General features: G+C 34.6%; 1 protein-coding gene and 3 non-coding genes across 4 annotated transcripts; 1 reads left to right on the top strand and 3 right to left on the bottom strand.

Annotated features, from left to right (window-relative positions):
* The first annotated feature begins 4,511 nt into the window (after window positions 1-4,511).
* On the top strand, window positions 4,512-7,667 carry LOC136203604 (probable xyloglucan endotransglucosylase/hydrolase protein 25). The gene is made up of 3 exons (XM_065994800.1): window positions 4,512-4,865; window positions 4,939-5,132; window positions 7,134-7,667. The coding sequence occupies exons 1-3, from the start codon at window positions 4,584-4,586 to the stop codon at window positions 7,513-7,515; spliced, it is 858 nt and encodes a 285-aa protein (XP_065850872.1). The 5' UTR covers window positions 4,512-4,583; the 3' UTR covers window positions 7,516-7,667.
* A 4,211-nt stretch (window positions 7,668-11,878) lies between these two features.
* TRNAR-CCU (transfer RNA arginine (anticodon CCU)) lies at window positions 11,879-11,951 on the bottom strand. Its single transcript has one exon. It is a non-coding gene; the product is annotated as a tRNA-Arg (tRNA).
* A 90-nt stretch (window positions 11,952-12,041) lies between these two features.
* On the bottom strand, window positions 12,042-12,114 carry TRNAR-CCU (transfer RNA arginine (anticodon CCU)). Its single transcript has one exon. It is a non-coding gene; the product is annotated as a tRNA-Arg (tRNA).
* Window positions 12,115-12,199: 85 nt separating this feature from the next.
* On the bottom strand, window positions 12,200-12,271 carry TRNAR-CCU (transfer RNA arginine (anticodon CCU)). The gene has a single exon. It is a non-coding gene; the product is annotated as a tRNA-Arg (tRNA).
* Window positions 12,272-16,098: the final 3,827 nt, after the last annotated feature.

Here is a 16,098-nt window from a genome sequence, read left to right on the forward strand (position 1 = left end):
CTTGTATCACGTCGCTTCCAACACAGGATCACAATAAGCTAGATGTTAGCATAATAATGGGTTGCATATTGGAGATGCTTTGTGAGTCACCATCATTGTGGGTGAGTGCGACAATTGGAAATATAAGAAGTCGATTTCAATTCACGATTTCAAGAAAGCTTGGTTTGCCAAGAGCAAGGCGTTATTGGCGATTTATGGAAATTGGAAGGAATCATACAATAAATTGCCTCGCTACCTGAACACGTTGATACATTACAATCCTGGTAGTGTCACTGTTTTGATAGTGAATGAAGTGTCGGATTATCGAGTTCGCATGTTCAAAAGACTTTTTTGGAGTTTCAAGGCATGTATTATACTCAATAAGATAACATTCAATCACATATATATACTCAATAAGTTAAAGAAATCTTCCCATGTTATAGGCATGAACTGATTGACCATCTCTTCAATCAACCTTCCTATATACATAAGCATTCTTGCTATCGCTGCGAATATTATTTTCAAATAAAAAAGGAATTAGATCAGTTCATAATCCCCATTGTTAATAATATTTGTAAATAAAAAGAGAAAGATCTACCTATCTCAGCATCACCCACAACAGCATCACGAAGTATATAATCCACCTGTAAGATAAAGACCCAAGCTTTTTTTATTAGTGAATCTCACAATGAATACAATAAAATTAGTGTGTCTAAGCGAGAGATCTAACCTTTTCAATTGTTCGTCTGAAAATTAATAGATCCTTATCCAGTAGCTGAAATCCACATCCGCAAGGGTAAATCAGATGAGGAAAAGATAGATTAATGAACAATGAAACTCTAATATATCGAGGAACGAAGTAAATATGGCTTACCATTACCTTGTTTTGATCAGTCCCAGTAATTTGCATATAGAAAACAACCGTGAAGATAGACAAAGAGAGGGATGAGAGAGCTGAAGGCGAAACCTAATTTAGTCTCTAGGTTATGGTTTATATATGAGCTGAAATTTTAGTTGTCACATTTTGAGCGCCTTAAATTTGGGATCCGTTTTAGTTGGCCGCATAAGTAAAGTTTCATTTGCCGTTTTTTTTCTTTTCTGAATAGAATGATAGTCATTTATCACAAATGTCATCTGATGATTAAGTAACTTTTGAATTAAACACACGTTTTCTTTATATGACAGAATTATGTCATCGGAAGGCCACATGTGAATTGAGCTGGTTTACAGTTAAGCTTTCAGATGACATAATTTTAATATACTGTTACGAAAAACAATCAGACGATATGAAAATAAATGTCTATCATGTATTTTGTGTCATGTGAAAGAGAAAACGACATAATGTGTCATTATAATTGTGCCATTAACAAAATAGAATTTGTGTTTTTTTTTACATTAAGGTTACCTTCATAGATCGTGGCCATTGATGATAATTTGGCCTTGTGAGAATGTGTGTAACCAATGATAGTGCTGATGTTTCATTAATTGGGAGGAAATAAAGGCTACCATGCCTATCTTCTTCCCTTAATTGTGGATTGTTTACATTAAGGTTTGCCATGAGAAATAAAAGATAAGAGAAAAACAAAAAAGCTTAGCTTGACGGAGAAGTTTCTTTGATGTCATCATAAAAAAATTGAATGAGGGAAGAATCTAAGATGTTCTTTCCATTTTCTCATTGCAAAATAACAAATACAAGACATATACATTCACATTGTGTAACACCTAACTATAATTATTGAAATAACATAAAAAGAGAAAGAATGTGTGTGAATCCAAAGACCAATAGTTACATTAATGATTGCATCAAAGGGTGTGCACGATCTCGTCTCTTATTTGTTGGTACGATGTGGTAATGGATTGATGACATAAAAGGTGACATTCTACAAGGAAGCATTTGGTTAGGAAGAGAAGGAACACAATATTTATTTGATCTTTATGGTTCTTGGGGAAAGTCACCATTGGAAAATTTCAATTAGTTTCGCATTTCACCATTCACAATTATATAGGTTATTAGTATATTAAATTGTTTGTTTTTATTAACGTTTTAAATTTCAAGTAATTGTAGGTCTAGATAAAAGTACATAGAGTAATTTTTGATTCAAGTAACATACTTATAAAAACGAGACTCTTAAATAGATCCAGAGCTAGAGGTCAAGGACACGAAGGTAGCAGGGCACTCCGGGACTGTCGAGAACTACCTTTATTCACTGGGACGAGGATAAACTAGCAGGGCACTCCGGGACTGTCGAGAACTACCTTCATTCACTGTCGAGAACTACCTTTATTCACTCTGGGACTCTTAAATAGATCCAGAGCTAGAGGTAAAGGACACGGAGGTAGTAGGGCACTCCGGGACTGTCGAGAACTACTTTTATTCACAGTTAATTTTTAAAGAAAAAGTGACTTAAATGAAAAAAGATAAGGAAGAGTAGAGTGATAACGTATATAATGCGATGAGGATTCCAGAGAATAGAATAGGTATGGAAGTCGGCAGTCGGATCAAACGATAGCTTGAACTGTTGCTCTCTCTCTCCTTTTCCGTTTGTATACACGTTCATATGCACCGTATATGGCTGTCCACTCACATTTGCCCAGGTGTCGAATACCTAATAGATAAATGGTATATATCTTCTTCTTCTTTTTTTGCTCCACCCTATACTAAATAATGTCATTTAGCAAAACTATAGATTAGTACAATCCGTATAGATTGAGTTTATTATTTTCACGCCAACTATTGTATTGCTCCACGTTGAAAACATTAAGAATAAAATACGCATCCTCAAAAATATTACGGATAAATTTAACCTTATCCATATTTTTAAATTTGTAAATTAGTAAAAATTAATAATATACATCTTTCTTTATATATCTTAATCACAATTTATTATGTTTTTGTAATAATGAGCAAATTTCCTTTTCATTTGTTCATAATATTATGATCATTTTGGGAGGGCTTCGATCAACAATATGCGTTCTCTTGGGTCCATATGGTAATATATCAAGACATCAAATGAATTTTGAGAAGTCCACTATATACTTGGGTGCCGGGATTCCCCCTAGGGGTCGAAATGTCGTTAAAAGCATCATGGGCCTGCATGAGGCCCCTCTCCCCTTCCAATACCTTGGCGTGCCGCTGTTTGCGGGTTGCCCTAGAGCACGACACTTAACGGGGCTGGCAGACCGTTATCTTGGTACCTTCAATACCTAGAAGGGTTCCTCACTGTCATTCGTCGGGAGACTTGCGCTCATTAAAGCTTCGTTCACTGGTGCCCTGGTTCACTCCTTCACCATCTACAAATGGCCCGTCAGTTTGCTTAAACGACTCAATAGAAAGGTACGCAACTTCCTCTGGACGGGTTGGACGGACACAAAAAATTAGTAACAGTCAACTGGGTTATACCTGTTGCAAGCCAGTGATGCAGGGTGGATTGGGCATCAAAGACTTTCAGCTTTTCAATCAGGCTCTGCTGGGGAAAATCTCCTGGGACATTATTCAGGGTCATACCTTTATTGTCGAGCTTCTCCAGGGTCGTTTTCTAACCAAGGTTGGTACCCTTCGTTCTTACATTTACACCTCAACGGTTTGGTCCTCCTGCAAAGGTATGTTTCATTCGTTAAACGGCCAAGTTAGATGGTGGATTGGCCAGCAGTCAAAGCTGAATTTCTGGACTGGTTTATGGATTAAGCCCAACTTAGCGGATCAGTTGGGTTTATCGGTTGCTGATCGACGGGGCTGCACCGCGCGGGTGGGAGAATTCCTCATTGGGGACTTCTGGGATCTTTCGCCTCTCACCCCCGGGATCTCTCAGCAGATTCAGAATATATCAAGGGGTTTACATGACACAGACATCTGCATTTGGGAAAGAGGGTGGATGAAGCTCTGGATAGAATCGGACTCAACATACGTGGTCCGCCTGCTCAAGGAAAAATCGTCGGAGGTGCCTTGGAATGTGAAGCAAAAGTGGCTTAAGTGCCTTCACCAATGTTCGTCAATGGAAATAATTGCTACGCACATCTTCCGTGAGGGAAAAGGGCCGCGGACGCACTAGCTAGACTCGGCGTCCTGGTCCACGACGTCCGCTGGTGGGAGACGGCTCCGGCTTTCTGCCACGACTTCATCATCAACGACATCTCAAATTTTGCTAATTTCCGTTTTCGTTAATTCTTTATTTTCATTCTTTATTCTTTTATTTCTTGTACCGAACTTTTCCTTTATTTATGATATGAGGGTTTGGTGAGCCTGTTTAAGGACGCCAATTTTGGCTCCTTGACCGCTCATCTCAGTCCCAACCTTTACGCGCAAAAAAAAAAAAAAAAAAAAATAAAGTGACTTTATAAAGAAAAACGAAGAACAAATTATTGAAATTCACATACAATATTTTTTTGATTTTTTTTTATAATTGGAATTAGACCATTTAGTATAATTTCAGGAAAAACAAAACGACGCGGTAGTCTCTACTGTGCAGTGAAGTTGAAAACCCATAAATATTATTTTCGTAAATAAGAAAATCCACATTTTGTCATTTTCCAATCTATCGCCGCTTTATAAATAGACCCTCCTCCTCCTCCCTCTTTTTTCATATATCACTTTCTCAGAATCAACCATGGCTGCACCTTCTTCATCTTCATCATTCAGTTTTTTGGTACTTGTGGTAATTTCTATGTTGATGAATAGTGTTAATGGTGGGAATTTCTACAGAGAATTTGCTGTGAATTGGGGAAACGGAAGAGGGAAAATACTGAATAATGGTGAAATTCTCACTCTTTCACTGGATAAAGATTCAGGCTCTGGATTTCAATCCAAACAAGAATTCCTGTTCGCAAAAATTGATATGCAACTCAAGCTTGTCCCCGGCGACTCCGCCGGAACTGTTACATCTTATTATGTACTCTTTCTTCTTCTTCTTTGTTCTTGAAATTTGGTTGTGTAAATTAATGGAAAAGTGTGAAATTTGGCAGATGAAATCGGCAGGAAATTCATGGGATGAGATAGACTTTGAATTCTTGGGAAACGTGAGTGGACAGCCATATACGGTTCATACGAACGTGTATACAAATGGAAGAGGAGACAGAGAGCAGCAGTTCAGGCTATGGTTTGATCCGACTGCCGACTTCCATACCTATTCTATTCTCTGGAATCCTCATCGCATTATGTACGTTAAAGCATTTTTATCTTTTAATTTATTTATTTAACCTATTAAGTCACTTTTTACTTTTAAAATTAACTGTGGACGTAAATTTCAATTGAAAAATCTTTCATAACCGAAATAAAAAATGAAAAAATCGTCATTCACTTGTTTACAAATTACAAGTCAACGAGAATCCAAACGGATAGAGGAGCTTCTGATGTATTATGATTTTTTTGTTTGTTTGGGGAAGGTATTATTATGATTTTATTTTAACTTTATAAACTCAACGATTGAAATATTAAAGGTAAAAAAGTCATTAACTTTTTCATTTTTTTTAAGTTCATAAAGCTTTTAAGTTTTTTATTTACAAATTACATATATTAAGGATTGAGATTACACTATGCTTATTTTGTTTTTAACAAAGTAAGTCTTACTTTGTATTTTGGCTTAATAGACATCCAACCTCCTAAACTTGTAACTTTTTTTTTTCACCTGGCCCCCTCAACTTAGGAGACAACCTCTCAACCTCTCAACTCTTCAAAAACATCAAATACAGCCCATTACACCCCTATGTTCGGTCAAAATATTGACTCGTATAGAAAACGCGCTTAACTGTTGACGACACTAATGTCACGTGTCATTTTTTATTAAATTTTTTCATTGAGACCCCTGCTCGGCGAGCAAACCCATTTGTGCTCGGTGAGCAACTACCAGAGATGGATTTCGATCAGAATTCTTATGCCAGAATGGAAAATTTTAATAAAAAAGTGACACGTGACATTGGTGTGGTCAACAGTTAACCACGTTTTCTACACATATCAATATTTTGACCGAACATAGGGATGTAAGGGGCTGTATGTGATGTTTTTGGAGAGTTGAGGGGGTTGAGAGGTTGTCCCCTAAGTTGAGGGGGCCAGGTGAAAAAAAGTTACAAGTTTAGGGGACTGGATGTCTATTAAGTCTTGTTTTTTTCACCATTGGGTGGTGATGAACTTTGACAAAGTAAGCTCATCCAATGGTAGAAAAAACAAAATAAAGCTTACTTTGTCAAGCATAGAAGACACCGAAGGATTGATCTCCTAGTAACAAAAATTACATGTTTTTAATATAAAACTCAATTACCATATGAAAGAAGTTTTTTATCTGTATAATTTGGTTGTAAAAATGGTAAAACCTGTAAAATATATAATTTCAAATACATATGAAACTAATATTATCTTTTTAACTGAAATTTAACAAACAATGATTTAATAAGATAAAAAATAAACGATTAGATATTTAATGTGTTTAAAGTAAAAATCAAGGTTTTAATGAAATAAAAAGTGAAAGATCAATGAATTACAAACATTAAATTATCAATCAATTATAATAAATAATTGAAAATGAGAACTTGAAGATGTTTATTTTTTGAAAAAAAATGTATATAATTAAATTTCAGAAATTTCTAGTTTATCTTTCAAAAATTCAAAAAATATATTTTATTTGTTGTAAAAAAATATAAAATTTAACATCAACCTATTTGGTAATCCTCAATCTGATTTTTAATGTATCCATATTCATAAAACCATTTAGACTAAAAAAAATAGGTTAAATAATTTATTAGTCCTTCATTTTTACCTAACACACTGTTTAGTCCCTCTATTTTGAAAAACGCATTATGATGTTTCTATTTTTTGTCAATATTAATCCTTTGGTCCTTATGTATATTTATTTTTAGATTTTAACCGTTATATTTGACATAAATAAACAGACAGAAAATAAAAGACTAATATAACCATTTTATATAGTACTATAGGTATTATGAAAACTAAGATATGTTCGGTTAAAAATTTAAAAACCATACACAAAATGACCAAATGATTTGTCAAAATAGACGACTAAATAGTGTGTTACGCTAAAATCATTTCGACTAATAAATTACTTACCAAAAAAATAAAGCTCATAATAATAATTCTGATCTCTAACCATTTACAAATTAGTTCCCAATCCCAAGATTGAAACTGTAATACTGTGTATATATGTCAGATTCTTAATAGGAGGAGTTCCAATAAGAGAATTCAAGAACATGGAAACAATGGGTGTGAGTTTCCCCAAAAATCAACGGATGAGAATATACTCAAGCATTTACAACGCTGATCAATGGGCTACAAGAGGTGGTCTCATCAAAACAGACTGGTCCAAAGCTCCTTTCACTTCCTCTTACAGAAACTTCAGAGCCGATGCATGTATGTGGTCTTATGCTTCTTCCAGACCCATTTGCTCTCCTAACAGATCATGGCTAAATCAACAATTAGATCCGATTAGCATTAAAAGAATGAACTGGGTTCACAAAAATTTCATGATTTACAATTACTGCACCGATACTAACCGTTTTCCCCATGGCTTCCCTCCTGAATGCAACCACTGATCATTGCATATCATGTGTGTATGGTTAATATATATATATGTATAAATAACTAGAGGATGGATCATGTGTGTGTTTGTATTTTTTGTGTTTATTAAGGTGCTAATGTGTATTTCAAGAAAAAAGTGGCTTTTATGTATTATAGTGTTCCCTAACTATTAATCTTTTTTTCTTTTCAGTTTTAAGCATTATATATGATGTTTAATCATTTTAGAATTATATATATATATGTAATTCATAGAATATTATATTTGGTAAATAATAAAATTATAATGGGTTGATGATGATAGGGTAAAAGCAAAAACGGAATTTGTGAGAGTATATATAATGTATAAGTAGCAGTCCATTCTTGCCTTCGAGGGCAGGAGCGTTTCTGTCACATCCGTGTTCTTAATTTTAATTATTATACCCTAATATTATGTTACACTATATTTATTTATTGATTGAAGAGTTAATTGGGTATTATGGATATAGTTCGGAGGCCAATTTCATGATTTTAGAAGAAATTAAAAGTTTAGGATAAGTTTTGAAAGAAATTAAATTTTAAAGGGACCAAAAGAGATATTTTACTCTGGGAACAGAAATTTAGAACTCCCAAGCCTGATTTCGGATAAAAAAATATGATAAAAATCAAACTTTCATTGAATTTTCATTTCCTTCCTCATTTTCTCAATTCTCTCCATTTAAACACCCAAAATCACCAAGTTTTGATCATAGCTTCATATCTAGAGATTGAACCGTTGGATCGAGCTGATTTTTTTACAGTAGGTTCTAGACATCCTAATACACATTGTGGTCGGTGTGATTTTGATTTGGAGATTCCTACATATGGTTCGACCTAGGCAGATTATGGTGGTGGATTTGAGGTTTTAATGTGTTTTTCTCTCAATTAGTGCTAAAGTAAGTAACTATCAACTACCCTTTTGAGTTTTTATGTATATATATGTATATATAACTCTATATTTTCCAGAAAATTGAATTTTTGTGGTGATTTTTGACATGCATTTGATTAATTGGAGTTTCTATGAATTAGTTTTTAACATGAGCTTAAAGTTAAGTTCAAGTAATTATATATGTATTTGCATGTTAATTTTAACCTATGATATATATTTATATACATATATTTTAGGTTTTGTTTTGATGAACTTAGTATATTTGATTAATAGTTGTGAAAGATTTGATATTTTGAGGGGTAGAGTTTAAAGAAAAATGTGTTGAGAATCTTTATTGATGATTGATTTATGAACAATGGTATATGTATATATTAAGTGATTTTCTATAAGTTTATTTCTTAAAGTTTATTTTAGTTTTAATTAAAGATTGTTAAAGTAGTAATTTTGATGAAATTGTGATTTATTGAAATAAAGTTTATATATGATGATTTATGGTATTTTTAAGAAATTGAAGTTATTGATAGGTATATTTTTAAATTGTTTATTGGTGATTTTAGTACATTATGATTTATGATTTAATATTTTGGAAATTGATTGAGTAAAAGTATTAAGAAATTTTATGATGTTGATTTATGAGGTATATATATATTTCTGATTTTAAATTATATTATGAAATTATAAGATTTTTAGTATCCATCAAGAGTAATCCGGATATGTGGTTTTATTAAAGTCCGTATTTAGTGAGAAATACGGCCTGTGTACACAGTTGAAAGACCTATCGGGTATGGCAAAGAAGTGTTGAGTAAGACCATGCGGGTTAGGCAAAATTATGAGATATCTCGATTCTATTATATTGTGGGGATTGATACATACGGGGATTATCTCTCGGATGGATACGATTTGCGAAATATTTATTGATATAAGATTTGTGAAGTAATTATTGACATACGATTTGTGAGGTATCTTTTGAGATACAGTTGATGGAGCTTTTATTAAGATACAGTTTACGAAGTATTTATCGATATACAGTTTATGAAGTATTTATCAAAATACGATTTATGAAGTATTTATTGACTTACGGTTGATTTGAGTAAATGGTTAATTACGAACCTATTTATTTTGTATAGTTGAGATTTTAAACAAATAAAATATATATATAGCTATTTTGGATATGAGTTTTATATTAAGTGTTTTAATACAGTGATTTACGTTTTAACTATGTGTGGTATTTTGAGAAATGATAGCAAGCTTATGATATTTTAAAGTGCATATTTGGTTAAAAGTACTACTTTGAGTATTTTCTTATGGTTTAATCCATAAAATGTTCATTTTTAAGAATATGAATTTTATATGATGCATTTTGAAAATTAAACTATATATATATAGCTATTTTGAGTATAAGTACTTTATGTAGTTGATAATTGCTTACTGAGATTTTTGTCTCACGCTTTTAAATGTTTTAATGTTTTTAGGTGAGAAAGTACAAGATATAGAGAAGATTACCGACCGATTAGGCGAGGATTGGAAGTTGTTACTTATTGTTAGAATTATCATTAGAACCTTAGTATTTCAATTGTAATGTAATGGAGTTGGTAAATATGTTGAGGTTCTTGAATGACTAATGTAGTAAGGATATTGATTTATTTAGAATATATATCTAAGAGGAATAATTGAAAAGTTTGAAATTTATGATATTTGGATATTTTGGAGACTTATAGGTGTTGATGGTGATCTTTTTATTTCACGCCCGATGCCGATTGAGGTCGTTCAAGGGTCGGGTGTGACAGTTTCGGAATAGAGAAAGTTTAGATACAAGCTTATTAAATCTAAGTCTTAGGATGTTTTGAATCTCCACCTTAGGATTCTAAATAAGCTTAGATCTAACGGTGAATGAGCAAATTCTACATGCCCATTAAAATACATGTGATCAAGACTGTTAAAAGTAATATTTTAAGAAAAAATAAATATAAGTTTAAATTTCAAAAGTAGTCTTAACTGTGATTAAGTCCACTGCAGTTCCAAAAATTTCCGATGGGGGAGAGGGTCCACATTCCTATGGTGTTTTAAAACGGTCAAGTAGATTACTAATGTATTAGATGATTACTGTAATTGAAATAAAATTTGGTTCGTTTATTTTATATTTTCAATTCTATGCAATCAATATTTTCTAAATATTTTGGTTATCATTTAAGTTTTATTAAAAAGAAATCGTTTAAACAAAACCAAAATTAATATGGTATATTCCTTCCATTCTTTTATATAAGTCATTCTAGGATATTTCATACAAATTAAAAATATGTTAGTTAATTAAAAAAATTTATCTCTCATGTTATTATTGAGAAATAAACATTAGAATATTGAAAAACACATATACCAATATAAAAAATTTAATATTATGATAAAAAAAAACTAAACTAAAAGTTTTTAAAATCCTAAAATAACTTGTGATATGGTAAATAATATCAGTTGAACCTCCATGTGGTTCTAAAAGGCCCATGGCCTATTTTTTGATCGGCCCATCTTGGGTCCCCAAAAAGTATCATTTAAGAAATAAGGCTTTGGACCTCAGATACACGCTAAGTCCATTTGGAGAGAGAATTAGGTTCCGAACCAATATGGCAATGACACGTGTATCTAGGCTGAAACTCAAATCATTATAAATAGTAGCTTAGTTCAAAGAGAAAGGTACTCAATTCTATACACTTAAACTTGTGGTTTATTCTCTAAGATTAGTATTCTCATACTAACTTAAGCATCAGAGAGGTTTGCTGGTCTGCGGCTCCTATCTAATTGTGTTATACTTTACAGGTCTTAAGGCAACATATTTTGATATTCGGATTTGAACTTTTATTTGAAAAAAAAAACTAATTTGATAGAATGACCTATATATAAGAGAATATAATGAGTATATATATATATTGATTAGTTTTAAATAATTTCTTTGACCAAAACTAAACTAAAACATTAAATACTAATCAAAACTAGTGCTATCGGAGCTAGATTAGACCGATCGGTTTGACTGGTTGAACCGAGATTCCACAAACTGGAGACTCTTAAATTTAATTATTTACAAAATAATAACTTAAACAATAAAAAATTAAAAAACAAAAGAAAATGTTATAAAATTAATTAAAACCTTCATTTATAAAATGATTTTAAGTAAAAGTAGGTCGGTTTAAAAGACCTCATTTCGGCAAGGTCTGATCAATTCAAGTCATTTGATCTGATCAAGTGACTCATGATCCATCTATAAATCCGGTTTGATGTCTTGTCCGATTCTGATAACATTATTAACGATTTTAGAAGGTTAGGAATTTAGTTGACTATCAAGATATATTTGAGGATCTAATTGATAAATTAATGATCTAATTAATTTTAAAAATATCAATTAGGGGCCTAACTCAACTTTATGCTAAAAATTAACAAAATAATCTGTTTTTGTTTTATATTTTCCAGGACCAATAATAAAACTGCGCGCCAGGTAGGGGTCGAACCTACGACTTTCTGCTTAGGAAACAGACGCTCTATCCACTGAGCTACAGGCGCAACTGAACGTTACTAAAGAGTTAGTATATAATAATAATGTTTAAAGTGCTGGTTAGCTAATGGAAAAAATAAAAACCAATAAGCAGATCACGCGCCAGGTAGGGGTCGAACCTACGACTTTCTGCTTAGGAAATAGACGCTCTATCCACTGAGCTACAGGCGCAACTGATTTTAGATAAAAAGTTAACAAAATATTAACTATTGCCTGATTAAGTAATAGAAAAAACTAAAAACTAAAATTCAATTTACGCGCCAGGTAGGGTCGAACCTACGACTTTCTGCTTAGGAAACAGACGCTCTATCCACTGAGCTACAGGCGCAATTGCAATTTGTGTGTTTCATGGCCTTTATTAATTATATTTATAATCAAATTCTTTGCAAGTTTAATTCATACATTGTACAGAACCCGGAAATTAGTTTTGAATGGAATGAGTTCAATTAGTTAATTATATTATATTAATTTTATTTTCTTTTCCTATTTTTAATTATTCGGTTTAAGACTGGTCAGTTAATTTTTAAATGAATTCTTTCTCGATTAAAGTTTTTTAATATATATTAGGATTTATGGTCTGTTCGAAGTGGCATCGCCCTCCTCAAGGTCTGGTTTGCTGCAGCGTTGATGCTGCGTTTTTTGCTGCAGTAGGAAAAACTAGTTCTGCTGCTGTTCTTCGTTCAGATGAGGGGTGTTTTTTGTCTGCTTGGGTTAATTCTACTGATGGTCTTCAGCTGGTGCACGAAGTGGAAGCTACAGCTCTGTTAAATGCATTTAATTGGATTAAATCGGCTGGTTTTGAGGATGTACTTTTGGAATCAGATTTGTTAACTGTTGTTCAAGCAGTTAATTCGTCTCTACCCGACGAAAGCGAGTTTGGTGATATCATTGCTCAGTGTAAATCTTTACTCAGTCTCAACAACGGTTTTTCGGTCCGTTTTGTCAAGCGTTTAGCTAACGGTCTAGCTGATGCTTTTGCTCGGCTTTCCTGTTTACATGCTATTCCTTTTATTTATTTCTTCTAGTTTGTTGAACTTTTGCCCGATTGTGGCTCATTAATCTTGATAACTCGGGGAAAAATCCTTGATCGGAGCACTTCCCTGTGAGGCGCTGTTGGGATCGGCCGGGGACACTCCGATGCCAAAGTCAGTAAGGAAGATCAAGAGAGCAAACTGAATTGACAAAGGGTAAGTAAAAGTGTACCTTGATAGCCTAGGGATGTAGGCTATATATAGCTAGGAAGTCGTAACCTTCAGCAACTAGAAGGTCTCCATTAATGCTCCATTAATGGCGGTTACTGGTTACCTTTAAGCTGGCGGTTACTGGTTACCTTTAACCTGGCGGTTAGCTAATTGATAGCTCATTAATGGTCTTTATGGCCGAGTCGGCGGTTAGCCGTTACTGTGATGAATCAGGTGAAAGAGGAGATTCGCCTCATAGGTTCGCCAGCGGATCTCACTGAGCTGAACCGTGGAGATCCGCCATCCGGTTCTTCTTGCGGCGTTCTCAAGGTGAATATCCCTTTTCGTCCTTGGGATAATATTCTGTCAGTAAGATGAATATCCCTTTTCGTATTCTTTGATCCGTCAAGGCGTATGCACGCTCTCCTTGAGAGCTATGGCGGGTCTCCGCTACTCGCTCTCATCGGGCGTATCTCGTTATGGCGTATCTCGCCATGGTCCACGTGGCGTGGCATAATGCTAGAGACTCCTTCATTTTCCTCATTATTTGCATATTCTCCCCTGCATTAATTATCATTAATTCCACATTAATCATGTATAAATATCTCTTTTAGAAGGAATAATGGTTTGCCATTATTTCTATTAATTTTCCCTTATTCCTTATTCAAGAATAATTTGAGTTGTTATCAGAAGCCCCCCCTAAAGGTATAAAAAGCTCTTTAGGGCTGTCTAAATGGTGTTTTATTTTTCTATCTTGGAGGAAAGTGGACCCGCCCTAGATGGGGGATCACATATGGAAATGATGCGCTTTTAGGGGATTTTGCTTCTTCGTGGATAGGTGGCCAACCGTATCCATTGTTAGCCTTTAGGGGCTTCTTGAGAGTTATATTTCCTTTAGAAAGGGAATAACCCGCCCTTTATGGGACCATTTGTTCCTACGACATAGGATTATGATTCGCCTTAGGGACTTCTTTTGTTCAGTTCTGCCATATTGAGGAGAATGACCCGCACTTAGGGATTAGTAAGAATGATCAGCCATTTAGGGACTTTTGTGCATTTTGTGGAGGCGAGACTTTGTTATTTCTATGATGAAGATGCAGATTCATTACTTTGATGAAAACGAGACTTTATTGTTTGGATAAAGACGAGATTTAATTAATTGGATGAAGACGAGGCTTCATTGATTGGATGAAGACGAGGCTTCATGAATTGGATGAAGACGAGGCTTCATGAATTGGATGAAGACGAGGCTTCATGAATTGAAAGAAGAAGAGGCTTCATTGTTTGGAGATGAAGACGAGGCTTCATTACTTGGAGATGAAGACGAGGCTTCATTGTTTGGAGATGAAGACGAGGCTTCATTACTTGGAGATGAAGACGAGGCTTCATTACTTAGAGATGAAGATGAGGTTTCATTAGTTGGATGAACCCTTTGCTTTCCAGAACTATTTTTACTAATGCATTATATCTTTTAGCAAGTAATTTTCTAGAATCTGGTTTAGGATTTCTCCGATTGTTTAGGGTAGGTGGCCAGCCGTACCCCAATGTGTGAACCTTTGTGAAGGTTTAGAAGCTGTTCTATTCCTTCTAGAGGAAGTAAAGCTGCCTAGGGGATCAACTTGCTACCTATCTTTGAGGTGAAGCGATCCGCCCGTAGGACTTGTGAACCCTTCTTTGGGAAGGGAGTGAGAGAGTGTAAAGTCCTTGCGTCCAAGGAATGTTTTAACTCTTTCTCGAATGGTGATCATCTAAAGATGGATCCGCCCATGAGAGTGTTCTCCTATCTTTGAGGAGAAAGTTGAGGGTGTAATGATCTCATGTTTGAGACGATTTTAACCCGCTTTTGATGGTGGTCAATCCTTTTCTTGTCTTTGAGGAGAGAGTTGAGCTCATTTGAAAGCTCCTGAGGGTCTGTGCTTCTTATCTTTATGGAAAGGGGATCCGCCCGTGATGGGATCAATTGTCCTATCTTTGAGGTAATTGATCCGCCTGTGGAACTTTTCATTCGCCAGCCACTGGGCGTATATCAACACTAAAAGGTAGGCAAATGAATATAAGAAGTATGGCGAGAAAGAATAAATTATAAAATGTAGGATACTATAACAGTTTAATGCACATATAAGAATATGTAAAAATACTGATTTTTAGGTCCATGGTTCCGCCTTTTCCGAGCAACTAGAACCGCATCCTCAATGATGTTTAACTTATGAGTAATCACATCTGGGCTTACTCCTGTGGGGATCTCATTCTCCTATGTAAATATGCTTTCAGACTCAATGAGAACTTTTTTAAATTCCTCTTTGATCTCAAGTTTTAATCCTTTGGCGATCCGCACCCGCTTTCCATCAGCAATAAGGAGCGTTTCTGTGTCGCCCAAAGCTGTAGTGACAAGTTAATATTTCTCACCTTCATCCTCTTTGGATTATGGGCGGATTGATAGTGACGCCGAGTATAAGTCTCTTTAGCCACCATTTGGTTCCCGCTAATCATTACTCCTCCTTTGCTGGTGGGAATGTACATTGTCAGACGACGGATGGAAATTAGGGCTGCAACCTCTGGCCATTGGTCTGGATAGTGTGACCCGTCACTCCAATGATGTCAACAATGGTTGTTTCTATTTGGATCGGATCAACCTTTAGTTTGGCGAATGCACCTTTGGTGATGACATTGCGAGAACTGCCCGTGTCTTTACTTGCTTTATTTTATCTCCCATCCTTGAATCGCCATTGTTACTACCAATGCATCTGCATGTGGAGAGATTACCGGACCTGTTTCTGCAAAAGGAGCAATGGAGGGATGTTTTATCCAGAGCGGATATTTTTTCTTTTTCCACGGGTGGCTGATACACTGGTCCATCTGCTATGACATTAATGACACTTTTGAATTTATTTTTGGGATCTGTCTTCTGCTTGTCATCTTGTTATTTGTTATTCTGGACAAAGCTATCTAGTTTGCCAGCTCACAGCAAGCTTCA

The sequence above is a fragment of the Euphorbia lathyris genome, chromosome 8 (genome assembly GCF_963576675.1).
Source record: "Euphorbia lathyris chromosome 8, ddEupLath1.1, whole genome shotgun sequence".
Taxonomy (NCBI): Eukaryota; Viridiplantae; Streptophyta; class Magnoliopsida; order Malpighiales; family Euphorbiaceae; genus Euphorbia; species Euphorbia lathyris.

Bases quoted from the DNA above. Each gene is read 5' to 3' on its own strand.
- LOC136203604 (XM_065994800.1), top strand. From the start codon at position 4,584: ATGGCTGCACCTTCTTCATCTTCATCATTCAGTTTTTTGGTACTTGTG. The intron at 4,866-4,938 runs GTACTCTTTCTT...GAAATTTGGCAG, and splicing joins GAACTGTTACATCTTATTAT to ATGAAATCGGCAGGAAATTC. The intron at 5,133-7,133 runs GTACGTTAAAGC...TATATATGTCAG, and splicing joins TGGAATCCTCATCGCATTAT to ATTCTTAATAGGAGGAGTTC.